Raw genomic sequence first — 18,535 nt, 5'->3', positions numbered from 1 at the left:
CTTCCACATTTAGAGGATATCTTTAATATTAAATTTACACATGTCACTCGACTAACCTGAGTGAATTCTAGTTTAGTGTTTTCAGTCTTGCATTACAACTTATTGCTGCTTTGGCCTTTTGACCCCGACTGATTTTCTTTTCTCTAGATCATTCAATTTTCTTTTATTGCCAAATGGGGAACTAAAGGCTGTGATGCTGCTGCACAACAACACTGTTGAGGCTTACAGCCTCAACCTAACAGTGAAAACGCCAGAATGCACAAAAGTTGCCAGGATAACCATAGCAGGTCACAGGACAGATGCGAGAACCCTCGCCTTCAGCTCTGACAATATTGCTGTACTCTCTGCTTCGGCCGAGACAGTCAAAATTTGGAACAGGTTTGAATATGTGTGTGTGTGTGTCACATACTCGTACATCTGCATGCACTTCCAGCCTCTGCCACTTGACTCCACGTTGCCACCCTTTATTTATCAACTTCTGCCCATTTTAAATTTGCGTATCCACGTTGAATACGGATTTTACCTATGTAAATGTGTAAGCAAAGAGGAGCCGGCACAACTATGGTCATGCCTGGCAAATTGGCTGTCCGCTTGCTTTTCTAACAATGGATCTTTTGGGGGTCCTTAATTAAATTTTTTAATTTCATATTTGATCAGTTTTAAATTTTCACACCATTACTTTAGCCCACTAATAGCTTTCCACCTTCAGCGGGTTCCATATATTCCTTCCATTCCTTATTGGCTGCTGTGAAGCACAAACCATCCAACCTGACCCGCACAACTGTGATATCCTGAACATCACAATATCTACACACACACACCCCACCCCACCTGGATGCCATGTAATTGCTGGCAGAGGTTAAAAGCCCAGGCCAATTAAGGGTGAAAATCTGGAAAATTCCTCTCTGACTCCTTTAGGTGATCAACACTAGTCCAGGAGATCACTCTGGCCCTGGTTAATCCTATATAGTACCTGATTTATGTTTGAGTTCATCTCCATCCAAGCCAGAAATGAGTCCAGCTCTCAGTTGAGGGCATTCAGAGAATCGACGTTCACTGCATGGGTCCGCACCATGTTCCACAGGTCCACTATTCCTGGGCAATAACCACCTCACCCATCCTAGATTTGGCCATGCATAATTTACGTTTGTGGCCTTTTAACCCAGTGGTCGGTAACTTGTGTCCTGGGGGCCACACACGGTTCATTTGGGTTCTGAGTGCAGCCCACAAGGCATTTTGTTGACTGCTGCCCATGTGCAGAGTTGCCATCCTCTGCTGATCTTTCCTACGGGTATGACTGAAGTGATACGCATGTAAAGAAAGGGCAAGTGAAGTAAGGCGCGTGCTGATTGCACACAATATTGACTGAGAACGATGTCCTCCCTCTGCGTCCAAAGTGTAAATGTTTATTTTGATTTTACCTCTTGAAGTTGATGACAGTTCTACTAATATTAAATGATTAAGCTCACTTGTTATGAAATGTTCGGCGTGTATTAAATATATTTAATCTAATTCATGGGGCCATGGTTAGTGAACAAGCCTGATTTCAAACATGTAGCCCACTGAGATGAAGGAGGCCATTCGTGTGCCCCACTCACAAGTCTAGGTTGCTCATCACTCTTTTAGCTCTCCAACCTATGTATTTGTAAACTGTCACTACAGGCATGGGCCGGGATTCTCTGAAATCCCGGCCAAGTGTTGACACCAGCGTAAACACCGGAGTGGTTTACGCCGGCGTCAACGGGCCTCCTGGCCCAGCAATTCAGCGGTCTTCAGGGGGCCAGCACGGCGCCGGCTCGTGTCCGCGCAGGCACGCGACAGGCGTCTCCGCGCCAGCGCATGCACGTGGTTGCCGTCTCCGCGCTGGCGCCACACAACATGGCGGAGACCAACAGGCTGCCTCCAGACCACGGGTACCCACCGATCGGAAGACCCCGATCGCGGACCTGGACCCTGTGGAGGCCCCCCCAGAGTCAGATCCCCCCCCCCCCCCCGGCCCGCTCACATCCACCGGGGCCACAGGTCCAAGCCCCCGCCGGGTGGTACCAGGTTGGAACCACACCAGCGGAACTCGGTGGGAGTTTGGCCGGTCGACCGCGGAGAATCACCGCGGGGGCCTCTTTCAGCGACTGTGCGGGCACCGGAGAATCGCGTCCCGCCGTCGGAACGCCATGGTGGGAATTTCCCATGTCCCCGCCGATTCTCCAACCCGCCGCGGGCTCGGAGAATCCCGCCCATGATCTATTCCCTCTATCATTCTATACACTTTGTTCAAATCACCTCTTAGTCTATGCTTTTCTAAAATATGGAAACCCATCTCATTGAGCCGGTTTCGACAACTAAGATGCTTTAAACTTGAACTTAATCTTGTGACTCCTGTGCTCCCTTTTAAAAGTCTTAATATCACCACCCTGGAAAGATGCAGAAATGGACACAGTATTTTGAGACAGACCAATGTCTTGTAGAGGTCAAAATAGTTTGATTTGTCTGAAAGATTTTATTTAAAATGATTATTTCTGAAAGTTTTAAGACTCCATTTCATTTCATGAAAGCATTTTCATTATTTTAGACTCTGGGCTGGTGTGCTCTTCTATTACTTTGCCTGCTATTATTTTAATCATTGTTTGACTCTGGACAGTATGAAGCAAGCAGCAGACAGGGTTCATGGACTGTCTTCATCCATGCAAATCATGGTCCTATTGAGTTAAAGGAGCCCAGCAACATCCTCACCGGGCCTGAGTGGGGAAGGTACCTTGAGCGGGAGTGCTTCTCTGTGCTCCGCAAGGAAATTTGCAAGCACCCCTGTCAAGCATTCCTCTCTTCCCTCCTGAAACTCTCTTCCATTACTTGCTTGAAAACTGGACACCTAATTTACACCTGTTAGCGACTACTGTGTCCGTTCCCTACAATTTCTCCCACTACCTTTCTGGATGGGAAATAACCTGTGGCAATTAAATTAGACCTGGCAGTTAAAACATTCGGGATCTGAAACTTCCATATTCTGTACTCGCTCAACTGCTCAAAAGCCTCTCCTGATTAAAACCGGCCCTTTGACCTTGTCTTCACATGAGCAATGCCACATGAAATCAACAATTTTATTGAAATCCCAGTCACCCACTAAAAGAATAAAATCACAAGATTTAATGGTTTTAAACAAACAAAATAAACTTTAATATACCAAGTCAGCAAAGTAAAACAACTTTAAAATATCTATCTTTTTAAAAATAAATTTAGAGTACCCAATTCTTTTCTTTTCCAATTAAGGGGCAATTTAGCATGGCTAATCCATCTATCCTGCACATCTTTAAGTTGTGGAAGGGAGACCCACGCAAACAGGACTTTAATTTAAATTTGTAACATTCCTATATTAGGCATGCAACTATGTAGATTCATTAATATTTTAGTTGCATATCAATCATGCGGCTTCAATTCATGTAGTTTCTTTGAACTAGTCTAGATGCCCTTTTTTATTTAAAACATTAAAATGCACTGTCTGTTCTAAAACCATTATCAAGTGCACACTTCATTCCATACACTTTATAAAATGTGCACTTGTTTATCAAGCAGACCCTGAAAGTTTTTTTTGCTGTTCCTCAGATCTACTCTGCAGTGTATCAGGACCATGGCTTGTGAATACTCTCTCTGCTCTCTTTTTGTTCCTGGGGATAGACAAATTATCTTGGGAACTAAGGTAAGGAACTAAGACTTCTCTTTGCAAAGCTTTAGAGCAGCTATTGTGACCAATTTTCAATTTAAAGTTTTCTAATTTGAGCAGTCTCTAAGGTAGTCAGAACATGATGCAACGATACCTTAACAATTGTGGTGAATTGGAATAAATTGGAGATAAACAATCTTGGCTGTAAAGAAGAATTTTTCGAAACAAATCTCAACTTCTGAACGTATCAACTCATGCTGGAGTACAAATGCAAGAACATCATGATCTGAGTTTGTATAGCTCTGAAGCACTGAGCAGTGCATTTACCAAGTGTGCCATCAAATGAGATCCGATAGGATGCCCTTTAACGACCCACTTTCGAATGTCATTGATATGTGCTACGTAGAACCACCTTTTCTGTATTTGAAGTTCCTAGTAGAAGCAGAAGGAAAATGTATGCATATATATGAGTATAAATGGCAGTTCATGTAATCGCTAGTCTTGATACTTCCAACTTAAAATGAATCATTAGATCATTCTCTGTTAGTTCTTGACTTTGAATAGAATTAAGGTAAAAGAAACACATTCATTATCTCATTTTCTGGGCTTTTCAGTCAGATGCAAAGGGAAAAAACAATGTAATGAAAGCCTACACAAACTAGTAGCTGTTGCTTAGAAATATTGTTATTTTGCTGTCATTGGTTGTTCTCTGAGGAAGCGAAGATAATTGAAGTGAAATTTTGTCCTCCCCTCGTGGATCAGCCATTGAATTTAAGACATTTCTGTTTGTGAAGTGAACATCACTTCAATTGGTGCCAGATTGAATTTAAATTGAGTTTGTGTAAATGCCTCCATTGAATCCTCCATGGGCTCATCGTCCCAAAGCATACTGTAATTGTTATTAAACTAAATAATTCACAATAAATATGTGCATGAACCTGATCAATCGATTGTAAATGAAAGGTCAGTGAAAGAGAAAATTTAATGTAAAAATAATTACAACTCTTAAAAGGTTTTTAATCATCAATAGATGTTTCTTCATGATAGAACATAAAAGGCAGCAAATAAAAGACATTAACCTGTGTGAGTTGCATCTCTTTTAGCAGACAGCTGAATTAAATTTATATCACACATGTCTTTGCATTTACTATCCCTTCTTTTCTCTCTGTAGTCTGGAAAGCTACAGCTTTTTGATATAGCTTCTGGGAATTTGTTGGAGACATTTGATGCCCATGACCGAGCAGTGTGGTCCATTTCACTGGCACCAGACCAGGTAATTCATTCTGCAAGATTTTAGCTGGATAGGTTATTTTTGGATGAGGTCTGAAAATTACCCTTGCATTGCCCTTACTCAAATTTCCTTGTAATACATATCAAGCAAGCTGTAATTACTCACCCACACAGGCAGAATCTAGTAAATGTACTATTTAAAAACCAGCCTTTTGAAATTGAGGCCGCTCTTTGCCAGCAGGTAAGGACATGTATAGAAATGACTTCTTGTTTATAAGTACAGAAGTTACTTGAACCTTACATTGAAGGAGCCAATATATAATTTAATAGACCAGGATAGCACGGTGGCTTAGTGGTTAGCACCTCTGTCTCACGGCGCTGACGACCCAGGTTTGATCCCAGCCCCGGGTCACTGTTCGTGTGGGGTTTGTACATTCTCCCCGTGTTTGCGTGTGTCTCACCCCCACAATCCAAAGGTGTGCAGGCTAGGTGGATTGGCCATGCTAAATTGCCCCTTAATTGGAAAAAAAATAATTGGGTACTCAAAATTTAAAAAGATAATTTAATAGACCATTGTGTAGCATTCTGGGTGAGGAGGGAGCACTAAAGCTAGCTGCTACCTGAGTAAACCACTTGCATCAGTGTTAGATAATTTTGAGGGTGTCTGCATCACAGGCACATTCCAATATGTAGTGCTATGGCAAATAGCTTTCACCATACGGACTGAAGTGGGTTAAAAAGGGGGCACATCACCTCTTTTCCGGGATCAATTTGGGATGGGTAATAAATGCTGGCTTTGCCAGCAATATTTACATCCCATAAAAGAATACATTTTAAAAGTAGGTCCATTCAAAGATGTGCAGGTTAGGTGGATTGGCCATGCTAAATTGCCCTTAGTGTCCAAAATTGGGGTTACTGGGTTATGGGGATAAGGTGGAGGTGTGGACCTTGGGTAGGTTGCTCTTTCCAAGAGCCGGTGCAGACTCGATGGGCCGAATGGCCTCCTTCTGCACTGTAAATTCTATGATCTATGATTCTACCCTTTCATATAATTGTTTTAACATTTTTCCATTTCAAACAGGTAACCAAAACAACTGTGGAGCTTTCACAAATTATTTTTAATAAATTGTTGCCAGAAGCACAAATAAAATAAATTGCAAGGGTTAGATACTGCCTTCCATCTCCCCCACCCCCTCCATGTAAATTAAAAATATATTGATCAAAAAATGAAACTGTCATCACCTTTGAGTTAAATTGGAATCTAAATCAGAGGTGACAAGAGAATGTTGTCCATTGAACAACTCGAATAGCACATATTTTATGAATGTTTTTAAATTCTGTTCTTCGTTCCAGCGTGGTTTTGTTACTGGAAGTGCTGACAAGTTGGTGAAATTCTGGGAATTTGAGTTGGCGAAGGATGAAACTTCAACGCAGACAAGGTGAGCAATGAGGGGGAAAATAAATCGAGCTGCTTAATTAAGTAACAATTGTTAAAGATAATTGGGCTCCTGTGACAGCGAAGCACATTTATCCACTAAATGGACAAACTGCATAGTCCAGGAAGGGTGATTTGATTTGACTTCGATCTGTGCTGAATTACCAATCTCAATATTTCTGGTCTAAGAGGAAGAAAATTAGTTAGGGTTTCCACTTGTAATCGCTACTGTGGCAATACTGGACTCGATTGACATGGCATCATTAATGTTTAGTTTATTTTCGACCAAAAAGGTACAATTGACCATGCATGAAAGTGTGCCTGCAGATATTGATCAAAGATAAGATCAGCTTGACTAGATGCTGCTTGCAGTCAGAGTGTCAGTCAGCATTTACTTATCCTACTTAACAAAATTTACATTTATTCAGCACATTTAACATTGAAAAAACGTCCCTCAGAGCTTCACCGAGTCAAAGGGAAAAATGAGTGCTGAGCCGAAGAAACACTCGTTAGGAGGGGCGATTAAAAACTTGACCAAAGAAATAGGTTTTAAGGAAGAAAGAGAAGTGAGAGGAGGAGGGACTTTGGGGGAGAATTTGGAAACCACAACCACCAGTGTTGAGGTAAAGTATAGGGATGGAATACAAGAATTTGGAGCAAGAGGGAATGGGGAATTTGTGGGTGAGTATTTATAGAGTTGGAGAACGTTACAGTGGTAAAGAAGATTTGGATCATGAAATAATTCAAGCATAAGGTTAAGACACGTATATTCAAGGCATTGGAAAACTGGAAGCCAGTGTACTTCAGAGAGGACAGGGGTGATGTGGAAGCAGGACTTGCTGTGGTATTGGATTGGCTGTGGAGTTTTGCATGATGCTAATTTATGGCAAGTGATGGATGTGAGGCTGGCCGAGAAAGCATTGGGGTAATTAAGTCTGGAAACAACAAAAACATGAATGGACTGATAGAAGTGGAAGAGGAAATGGCAGGGTAAGAGAAAAAACAGCTCTGGGCGAGGTCAATTAGAACTCAACGGCCAGAATTTACCGGCGGTTCACACCAGCGGGATATACCGGTCCCACCAATGGCATACCCCCACCTCCGGTGTCCCGGCGACGAGGGATATATTCAGCAGGAAATCACATTGACAACGGCAGGACCAGAAGATCCCGCTGGCGGGCTGCCTCCGAGACCAAAAAACATGCGGCGCGTTGCACAGAAAATCCCACCCAACGTGGTGGAACCAATCTGCTGATGCACTGCTTTGCCAATTTTGCGCCAGATGCATTCAAACCTGCGGCCCTTGGACTTGAGGAAGCAAAGATGAGGGCTGGGGCCAGAGGAAACAACTGTAAGGGACAGGAAGACGTGAAAGTTTTACTGGGGACGAAGGCAGCAAAGATGAAGTTGAGGGACTAACAAATTATCAGTTACATATATACAGCAAATGGTTAGCAATAATAGGAAATTGGAAGTTAAAGAATGTGGTTGTAAGTGACTTGGGGTAATGTTTTTGCCCAGATTGGATGTTATAACTTAGATTGGAAGGTGCCAGGCAAACGTGGATACAAGAAATCCAAGTAAGTGGTCAGAAATTGCCCCATTGATGATCAAGTCCACAGGAGATGATGAAATTCAATGATCGTAAGTGAATATGGTAAGGAGAGCTTTAGAGACAATTAGACAACTGAATTTGGTCTGCTCTCAAGCAAGTAGTGAGCGAGTCAAAAAATACCGAGAGTCACAGAGGGTAGATACTGGTTTAAGTTGAGGGGATGGGTTGTGGTTCAAGTCTGGGGCAGCAGCAGGAGGACACAAAAACTGAACGTTAGCGATAAGTGAGGTCAGGAATCGAAAGGAGCAAAAGAACTTGAGAGGGGAGAGACAAAAAGGGAAATGACCAAGTGAGAGGAAAGGGAGAAAAGGAAAACAAACTAACAATATAAACCAAGAGCTAACTGTCAACCCACATATCAGACATTTTTAATGATTCTGGGATTATCAACCCCACTATCCTATATATCCTGAAGTTTATTTTAAATGTTGATCTCCGGTGTGTGAAGGACATCTGGACACCATTGCTACATTTTCCTTTTGGCAGTTTGAATATGTGCTTCCTTGTCCTGCTGTAATAGTTCAGTTTGAAGAAATGTTCCAAATCTACCATCTCTATCTCTTTTACTATGATAAATACTTCTTTCCCAATTGTCTCCTTTTGAGGCCGCATAGCCCAAGTTTTCCCAGTGTTTTCCCATTTTGATAATTAATGTAGCTACTTCTGGGTGGCTGATCTTCACCTGTGTTCTGTTATTCCTTAATTGTAGATTGTCTTTGAATCATATTCGCACACTGCAGCTGGATGAAGACATCCTGTCTGTGTGTTACAGCCCTAATCAGAGATTGCTAGCAGTATCACTACTCGATTGCACTGTTAAAGTATTTTACACGGACACATTGAAGGTAAAACATTGCTGTAAGGACTCATGCAAACTCTGTGAAATGTATTTGGAAAAGAAGTCCTCCCTTGTAACCTGTGGCGCGATTCTCCCCTACCCAGCGGGGCGGGGGGTTCCGGCGTAATGGAGTGGCGGGAACCACTCTGGCATCGGGCCACCCCAAAGGTGCGGAAGTCTCCGCTCCTTGAGGGGCCAAGCCCTCACCTTGAGGGGCTAGGCCCGCGCCGGAGTGGTTCCCGCTCCGCCGGCTGGCGGGAAAGGCCAGCCGGCGCCATGCCAGCCGGCGCCGAAAGGTCTTCGCCGGGCGACGCATGCACGGTAGCGTCAGCGGCTGCTGATGTCATCCCCGCGCATGCACAGGGGAGGGGTCTCTTCCGCCTCCGCCATAGTGAAGACCATGGCAAAAGCGGAAGAAAAAAAGTGCTCCCACGGCACAGGCCCGCCCGCGGATCGGTGGGCCCCGATCGCGGGCCAGGGCACCCCCCGGGGCCAGATCGCCCCCGCGCCCCTCCCTCAGGACCCCGGAGCCTGCCCGCGCCGCCTTGTCCCACCGTTTAAAAGGTGGTTTAATCCACGCTGGCTGGAGAGGGTTGATAGCGGTGGGACTTCGGCCCATCGCGGGCCGGAGAATCGGCGGGGGTGGGCCCGCCAACCAGCGCGGTGCGATTCCCGCCCCCGCTGAATCTCTGGTGGCGGAGAATTCGGGACACGGCGGGGGCGGGATTCACGCAAGCCCCCGGCAATTCTCCGACCTGGTGGGGGGTCGGAGAATCGCACCCCTGGTTCTCCATAACAGGCAAATGTTTTAAGATCAGGCAGCCATGCTGTGAGGCAGTATTTAATCAATAAATGTACCTATAAGTAAAATATTTGTTACCCCCATGCTTCCCTCCATAATATGATACAGAATGTGGTCATTTAACCCATTGTAGTACAACTTTCCAATTAGTCCCACTCCCCATATCCCTGTCAATGTTTTCCTTAAGTATGTATCAAATTCACTTTTGGGAGTTACTTTGAATCTGCTTTACAATTGTTCCCTCCAAAGAAAGATGACATAATGCACTGATCCGTGATAGCGTGGCCTGTCCTTTATTTTGTATTATCATTCAAATTGGGTATGGAGGGCATTCATTATTGTACCAGATGAACAACCTGGAAGTTCAAATTCTGCAATGGAAAAATTTGAATCAAATTTAGTAAACATTTGTAAATTAGCATAAGAAAAATAAACGTGAAAACTTCTGGGGTGCGATTCTCCGACCCCCCACCGGGTCGGAGAATCGCCGGGGGCCGGCGTGTATCCCGCCACCGGTGATACGTCGGGGGCGGGAATCGCGCCGCGCCGGTCGGCAGGAATCCCCCCCCGGCGATTCTCCGGTCCGCGATGGGCCGAAGTCCCGCCGCTGTCAACCCACGCCAGCCGGCGTGCATTGAACCACCTTTGGGACGGCGGAGGACGGCAGCGCGGGCGGGCTCCGGGTTCCTGGGGGGGGGCGTAGGGCGATCTGGCCCCGGGGGGTGCCCCCACGGTGGCCTGGCCCGCGATCGGTCCACCGATCCGCGGGCGGGCCTGTGCCGGGGGGCATTCTTTTCCTTCCGCCTTCGCCATGGTCTCCACTATGGCGGAGGCGGAAGAGACCCCCTCCACTGCGCATGCGCGGGGATGCCGTGAGCGGCCGCTGACGCTCCCGCGCATGGGCCACCCGGCAAAGTAATTTCCGCGCCAGCTGGCGGGGCACCAAAGGCCTTTCCCGCCAGCTGGCGGGGCGGAAATCAGTCTGGCGTGGGCCTAGCCCCTCAAGGTTAGGGTTCGGCCCCTCAAGATGTGGAGAATTCCGCACCTTTGGGGCGGCGCGATGCTGGACTGATACGCACCGTTTTTGGCGCCGGTCGGCGGACATCGTGCCGATTACGGAGAATCCCGCCCCTGGTTTGTCAGGAAAAACTCACTGTTTCACTGATGTCCTTCAGGAGGGATAACTTGTCACCCTAATATAATACGCCTGACAGATTCAGACATCAGCTCAGCACTGGAGCAAAGCAAGCTGAGACTCTGGAACAGGTAATATCGTTCGACTTCAATTCAGAGTCGGTTTGGGCTTTCACACATGACCCAGGAATTTAATGACAGCACAAAGCCAAAAATGCTTTGCACTGGCACTAAAAGTACAGTGTAAATGCACCCCAAATAACTCCCTGTATCAACAGCAAATGTGGAATTATCTAATGCCTTTCAATCCTCTAACAAGCCAGTATTTCATACTATGGTTTGCACCAAATATGACTGAAAATTAGACGATGCAGATCACACCATGAATCGTAGCGCAAATGGGAAGATAAATTAAACGTGTAGATTTTGTGGTTGAAAAAAAAATGATTGAATTTATTGTGATGTTTTAAATATTGGTCAGAAGTGCTGCAGAAACCAGGCAACTTTGGAAAATATTTGTAGATGTTTCAGTTGCTTGGTGTAGGGAATTTTAAACTTATGTAAACTGACTTTTTTAGATTATTGGTCTTTCACACTAGTGGTTGAAAAAAAAAAAGCGCATTTGTGTTTTGAAAAGATGGCCAGTTCAAATATTTTTGTTTTCTCTCTCCAGTTTTTCCTGTCTCTTTATGGACACAAGCTACCCGTGCTGTGTATGGATATCTCTTCTGTAAGTTTGTGCACTGTTGTGCCATCTGTTCAATAGTAATGTATGTTGCAGAATGAAGGGATGATAAATTATTTCAAATGATTGGGGATGTTTTATCTTATTGCACTTTGGAATATGTTTTTACATAACTCCAGAGAATGAAATCAAAGTCAATGTAGATGTCATTAAATAAATGCCACATCTCCATTTAGTTATCACAAATATTGGGGTAAATTTGAATACTTTTTGCTGTTGGCAGGTATTAATTTTGTAGGGAGTGCAGGACTAAGATGCACTTGCAGTATTGCAGCCCAACCAATTGGCCTACATTCTCTTCAAGCAGAATTTCTCTTGTGAACATGAAATGCACTGAAATTGCACTATTATTAGTGAGTTATCATTCTTAAAAACATAATTGATCTGCCTGCTCATGATTCATTTCATACACAAGTAATTTTGTTTAAGGAAAATACACCTAGGGAAAGGCCTTTCTATGCACAGTATTTGTACACCTGCAAGAGCAGCTGTGTGTTTTTGTGTTGCTTCAGTTGTCTCCTACTTAATTTTCCACAATGCCAGTCTGCGGCTGCTGCTGTGGAATTTCCTGTGTTGGAAGGAATGATCAATGGGACAGCTCCTCGGAATGCTGTGAATTTGTATCTCAAGTTGTTTGAAAATGAACTTCTGCCATTGAAAATCGTAAAACAGAAAAAAGGCAAAATAATAATCTTTATTATTGTCACAAGAAGCTTACATTAACATTGCAATGAAGTTACTGTGACAATCCTCTAGTCGCCACACTCCGGCGTCTGTTCGGGTACACGGAGGGAGAATTCAGAATGTCGAAATCACCTAACAGCACGTCTTTCGGGACTTGTAAGAGGAAACTGGAGAACCCGGAGGAAACCCAAGCAGACACAGGGAGAACGTGCAGACTCCGCACAGGCAGTGACCCAAGCCGGGAATCGAATCCAAGTTCCTGGTGCTGTGAAGCAACAGTACTAACCACTGTTCTACCATGCCGCCATCAATTGACGTCTTGGATGTGGGTCACCTTGTTAGTTAGCGTATATGTAGAAATGGGCTTGACATTTATATTTGGGACAGATGTAATAGACCCAAAACTATACATTTCTGTGTTTTGATGGGAAGGGTTTAGCTCCATGATTTGAGAAGATTGCCAAGTTTATCAGTACAAATTTTTAACATTTTTCTATTTTTTTCTTTTATAAATTTAGAGTACCCAATTCTTTTTTTTCCGATTAAGGGGCAATTTTAGTGTGGCCATTCCACCTACCCTGCACATCTTTTTGGGTTGTGGGGGTGGGACCCACGCAGACACTGGGAGAATGTTCAAACTCCACATGGACAATGACCCGGGCCCTGATCGAACCCGGGTCCTCGGTGCTGTGAGGCAATAGTGTTAACCACTGCGCCACCGTGCCATCCATTAATTTCTCTATTCTTCCTTCTATAATCTTTTTTACTGCTTTGTTTTCAAATCACTGTTCTTTGTATCTTTGTAGGACAGCAATCTGATAGCTACTGGGTCAGCTGACAGGAACGTCAAGATTTGGGGACTGGAATTTGGTGACTGTCACAAGTCTCTATTTGCTCATGATGACAGGTATGTTTTAGTTTTCCAATAGTCATTAATGCACTGCTGTTGAGATTGACGTCATGGGATCATGGGAGGAACAGCAGCCAACGGTCTCAAAATCCAACTGGGGCCTCATCCCAAAGACTGATTTTGGTAACAGCATCGTGACTTGCACAGATTTGAATTGGAAAATTGTGTGACAAACTCTTGTGCCAGCTTATTTGTGCTATAATCAGTAAAAAGGCAACAATACCAAAATTCATGACTATAGGGGCAGGATTCTCCGACCCCCCCCTGCCGGGCCGGAGAATCGCCGGGCTGCGGCGTGAATCCCGCCCCTGCCGGCTGCCGAATTCTCCTGCGCCGGGCTTTTGGCAGGGGCGGGAATCGCGCCACGGCAGCCGCTGGCAGCGTGCCCCCCCCCCCCCCGGCGATTCTCCGGCCCGCAATGGGCCGAGAAGCCGCCCGTTTTAGGCCTGTCCCGCCGGCGTAACTTAGACCTGGTACTTACCGGCGGGACCTGGCTCTGCTGGTGGCCTCTGGGGTCCTTGGGGGGGATCTGGCCCCGGGGGGTGGCCCCACGGTTGCCTGGCCAGCAATCGGGGCCCACCGATCCGCGGGCGGGCCTGTACCATGGGGGCACTCTTTCCCTCCGCACCGGCTGCTGTGGACCTCCGCCATGGCCAGTGTGGGGATGAACCCCCCTGCACATGCACTGGGATGACGGCAGCATATACTGGTGCTGCGCCGGCCGGCGGAGGCGCCAAGCTCCTTCCGCGCCAGTTGGCGCCAAGCCCCTTCCGCGCCGGTTGGCGCGGCGCCAGCCCCGCCGCCGCCGGCCTAGCCCCTGAAGGTGCGAAGGATTCCACACCTTCCGGGCGGCCCGACGCCGGAGTGGTTCATGCCACTCCTCGCTGCCGGGACCGCCTGTCCCGCCGATTAGGGGAGAATCCCGCCCTAGATTAATCCCAAATACGAGACATGATTGCTACAACAGTAGGATTGAACCTGCATTGGTTGGTATTGTCATTTGAATGGACATAATTTGTATCCCATGTCATGGACATTGCTAAATGCAGCGCATGGCTTATTTGCAAGAGAGAACTTTAAGCATTGTTAAGCTTTGATTCATATTTATTAGGCATCAGTTGTGATTACTCCACATGAGTCTTTGATTTGTGCATTGTGGAGAAATAGGTGTCTTGGTGAGGTGAACAGGGCGGTATGGTAGCACTGTTGCTTCACAGCTCCAGAGTCCCAGGTTCGATTCCCGGCTTGGGTCACTGTCTGTGTGGAATCTGCACGTTCTCCCTGTGTCTGCGTGGGTTTCCTCCGGGTGCTCCGGTTTCCTCCCACAGTCCAAAGATGTGCAGGTTAGGTGGATTGGCCACGCTAAATTGCCCTTCGTGTCCAAACAGGTTAGGTGGGGTTACTTGGTTACGGGGATACGGGGAGGTGTGGGCTTGGGTAGGGTGCTTCCAAGTGTCGGTGCAGACTCGATGGGCCGAATGGCCTCCTTCTGCACTGTAAATTCTATGAAATCTATGAAATGCTGGAAATTATGTCTGGAAAAATTCAGCTGGATGATAAATATTCCAATAAAGTAATTGTCCCGTGTCCTTTTGTAACCTCTGTTCCCCAGCTACCAATGCCATCCCTCTCCCTATCAACTGCCTATGACTGAGCCAGAACCTTTGCAACCATGTCATATTTGACCCTGAGATGAGCTTCCGAGCGGACATTCACCCCGTTACGAAGATTTCCTCCTCCATCATAGCCAAACTCCAGCCCTGACTCAGCTCTTCCGCTGCTGAAACTCTCATCCACGTCTTTGTTACTCTGGACTTGACTATTCCAATACACTCCTGACTGGTCTCCCATGTTCTACTGTCTATGAACTTGAGATGATCCAAAATCCTGGTGCCCTTGACTTTACTAGCACCAAGTCCCGTTCACTGATCACCACTGTGCTCAATGACCTACATTGGCTCCTGGCTAAGCAGCAGATCGATTTTTAAAATTCTCAATCACTTCACCCCACCTTTTCTTGGTAATGTCATTCAGCTCCACAAACCACTAAGATATCTGTTCCTCTAATTCTAGCCTCTTGAGGATCCCCAGTTTTAATTGAGGACTGCACCTTCAGCTGCTAAGTCCCTTGCTCTGTTATTACCACCTTAAAGTTCTCCTCCTCTTTACTTCGCCTTCTTCATTTTAAGATCTTAAAACGTCCGGGTTGGCTATCTATCTGACCATCTACCTTAATATGTCCTAATCTGGCTCGGTGTCAAAATTTGTTTCATAATGCTCCAAGTAAATGCCTTAGGACAAACTATTACATTAGAGGTGCTGCATAAATTCATAAATAAATGTTGTTGGAAGTTGGTATCTCCATGCACACTAGGGGATGGAGTGCAATCAAGCACCCAAAAGGACACCGGCAAAGCAAGAAGAGATGGTGAGGAGGATCATTGGGTTAGAAAAAGGGGTGTTGAGAACAAAAATTAAAGAAGCAATGCAACGTACATTAAAGACAGGAAAATATGCACAAACGAGTGTTTTGAGAAAAGACAATATATAAAGACAAAGATGGCAAGTTAGGTGGATTGGCCATGCTAAATTGCCCCTTGGTGTCCAGAGATGTGCAGGTTAGGTTGAGGGGATGGGATAGGGGAGCAGGCCGAGGTAGAATGCTCTTTCAAAGGGTTGGCGAAGACTCAATGGACCGAATGGCCTCTTGTGCACTGTAGGGATTCTATGATTCTAATCCAGAGCAATAAGATGGTTTCCTCATGCATTTTATGGATTTTTTTCTCTGAAGCTGATTATTATCATAGAATTTACAGTGCAGAAGGAGGCCATTCAGCCCATCGAGTCTGCACCGGCTCTTGGAAAGAGCACCCTACCCAAGGTCAACACCTCCACCCTATCCCCATAACCCAGTAACCCCACCCAACACTAAGGTTTGTGTCAAGCATGTTGTCTTATCCCTTATGTAGTCAGCACACAATAAATGGAGCACTTGCAGAGCTCTATACAGTCATTTACAATTTTCGTATTTTGTGTACAAAAAATATAGATAAATTCAAGGTTAACTGCGAAGAAAAAGACAAATTGTGGTAAAATCAGTGACTCAGTGATGGATTTTTTCTGACCTGTTTTCCTACAGTGTAATGTATTTGAAGTTTGTACCAAAAACTCACCTCTTCTTTACTGCTGGGAAAGATCGGAAGATTAAACAATGGGACGCTGACAAGTTTGAGCACATTCAGACTCTGGAAGTGAGTGTAAAGGAATATTAGCCTATGGTCTCAACTGACAATTATTAAATCTCTTTTCAATATTCCACTTTCAAGCATTAATCAAATTTCATTTTTTCCTGTTGAACTGGTTGCACCCATCAGATGTAATATTGTTATTCACTCTCATTGAATAACATTGTGTCCTCAGTGTAAAAGATTTATGTCACAAATGCAGTGGAAAAGGTTGCAACTTTACACTGAATCCATCACCATCTTCCAATACGCCTATAATCCTACTAATTAGCTAATTATTCTCTTGAAACAGCAAGTGTAAAATAAAATATCTTGAAGCTTTTTAAAAATGATCTTTCTGTTTTGAATGAGGGGTGGGGTTGGAACAATAGATCATCACTTCATAATGGGAATATATTTGCCAGTCTTGTGAGGTACTAAGTGGTGCCCAGGTACTTCCCCTAGGGCCAATTGGAATATCAATGCCAACTGTTCTGGGGCTCTTGCATTTTTAATTCATCATCACACAGGCTTGTTAGAGTGAAGAGAGGAAGAGGAAAGCAAAGTATTTTGCAGAGGAAATTATTTTAGTATATGTGATTTACTGGGTTGTGAACGAACCAGTATCCATCGTATGGGGGAGACAGCGGTGTAGTGGACATGTCACTGAACTAGTAATCCCGAGGCCAAGCTAATGTTTCATGAGCCTTGGTTCAATTTCTACCATGGCAGCTGGTGGAATTTAAGTTCAATTAATTTTTTTAAAATCTGGCATAATCGCAATGATGGTGACTGTCAAACTATCATCGATTGTTGTAAAAACCTACCTGGTTTACTAATGTCCTTCAGGGAAGGACTAATGTCCTTTCGGGAAGGAAATCTACCGTCGTTACCTGGTCTACTTGTGAGCAACTCCAGACCTATAGCAGTGTGATTAACTCTTAACTGCCCTGTGATATGGCCTGCAAGCCACTCCGCTCAAGCGCAATCAGGAATGGGCATCAAATGCTGACCCTTCCACAAATATAACAAAAAGATTGTGGGTGTAGCTCACCTTAAGGGAGATGGTTACTGTCAGAATGCAGCCAGGGTTATCCAAGCAAACTTTGTGTTGAGTTATAATGAAAGCATGTCCCAATTTGAGGAGCAAGTGCAGTCATGAGGCAGCAATAACATCATAAAGGATGGAAATAAGGAAAACTTTCAACTCACCAAGAAAATGACCAAGAAAGTGAATTTTAGAGATTGCTAAGTGAAATTCTAAGATTGTTTTGAGAGCTCTTCATTAATAATTTGATAACCCACCACTTTTAGAACCAATGTTTTCTACATTCCATTCTGTGGAAGTCATGTTAATTGTCAAGTAATTGTTTGACTTGGTTAAAAGGTTCCACAGTGCAGGATCTTAATCTTGTCATTGTAAATATCAGCCTTTTAATGATTGAGCTACTTCCTTGAATCTGACTAGTGCAAACATAATTGTTGGGGTCTAAAGCAGCATCACTGTAGTAAATATAGATTGGTATTTCCACATGGATTATTTTTTGTATTATAGCAAGCTACTTGCCTCTATAGTACTGTGTACTCCTGGTAATTGTTGACAAATTATGGCTGCTTTTTTGGTCTTTTATAGATTTGTGAAGCCTGAATAACAGTCAATAAGTCCAGCCCATTATTTGTTTTTTCTTTGTTTTCCAAACAGGGACATCATGGAGAGGTCTGGTGTTTGACCATCAGCCCCAACGGAAATCACATAGTTTCTTCCTCTCATGATAAATCTCTACGTCTGTGGGATCGAACAAGAGAGCCGATCATTTTGGAGGAAGAGAGAGAAATGGTAATGTGTCTTTAACTGTTGTTGGAGGGAGAAGCAAGCTATTGCTGTTGAATTAAAATAAGCCTTTGAAGGAGCAGGGTAATGGCAGAGCATGTGGGTACATGTGTATTCTCAAGTTAGCTAATTCTTGGGGAAAATATTGGGATGTAGTGGAGATCCATGGGCATTAACCTTTGCAATCGGGCTTCTGATAGAGCCAAACTGATGAGATGCCTGTTGGCTGTGAACTTGTGCTATCTGAGTTGAGACTGCTCAAATTCAGTCATTCCATGTTCCTCTTAGGAGTAGATTCATTGGTAGCATTAACTTAAACAAAGTCATTAACTCAGAAAGATGTCCCAAGGCACTTTACAAGAATGTTTTCAAACAGATTTGACACTGAACTACAAATGGAGATTTTAGGACAGTTAATTGAAAATTGGGCAA

At 44.6% G+C, this 18,535-nt stretch overlaps 1 protein-coding gene across 3 annotated transcripts in view; it reads left to right on the top strand.

Annotated features, from left to right (window-relative positions):
* wdr3 (WD repeat domain 3) overlaps nt 1-18,535 on the top strand; it is a 74,877-nt gene that overhangs the window by 36,815 nt on the left and 19,527 nt on the right. For all 3 annotated transcript variants that reach the window (XM_072513763.1, XM_072513762.1, XM_072513764.1), the window contains exons 11-19: nt 148-378; nt 3,598-3,691; nt 4,827-4,928; nt 6,239-6,324; nt 8,645-8,780; nt 11,383-11,439; nt 12,945-13,045; nt 16,188-16,299; nt 17,975-18,109. In XM_072513763.1, coding sequence (XP_072369864.1) covers nt 148-378; nt 3,598-3,691; nt 4,827-4,928; nt 6,239-6,324; nt 8,645-8,780; nt 11,383-11,439; nt 12,945-13,045; nt 16,188-16,299; nt 17,975-18,109 — 1,054 coding nt within the window. The remainder of the gene's footprint in view (nt 1-147; nt 379-3,597; nt 3,692-4,826; nt 4,929-6,238; nt 6,325-8,644; nt 8,781-11,382; nt 11,440-12,944; nt 13,046-16,187; nt 16,300-17,974; nt 18,110-18,535) is intronic.

The sequence above is a fragment of the Scyliorhinus torazame genome, chromosome 8 (genome assembly GCF_047496885.1).
Source record: "Scyliorhinus torazame isolate Kashiwa2021f chromosome 8, sScyTor2.1, whole genome shotgun sequence".
NCBI classification, from domain to species: Eukaryota; Metazoa; Chordata; class Chondrichthyes; order Carcharhiniformes; family Scyliorhinidae; genus Scyliorhinus; species Scyliorhinus torazame.
This window is presented reverse-complemented; position numbering and strand designations above follow the sequence as displayed.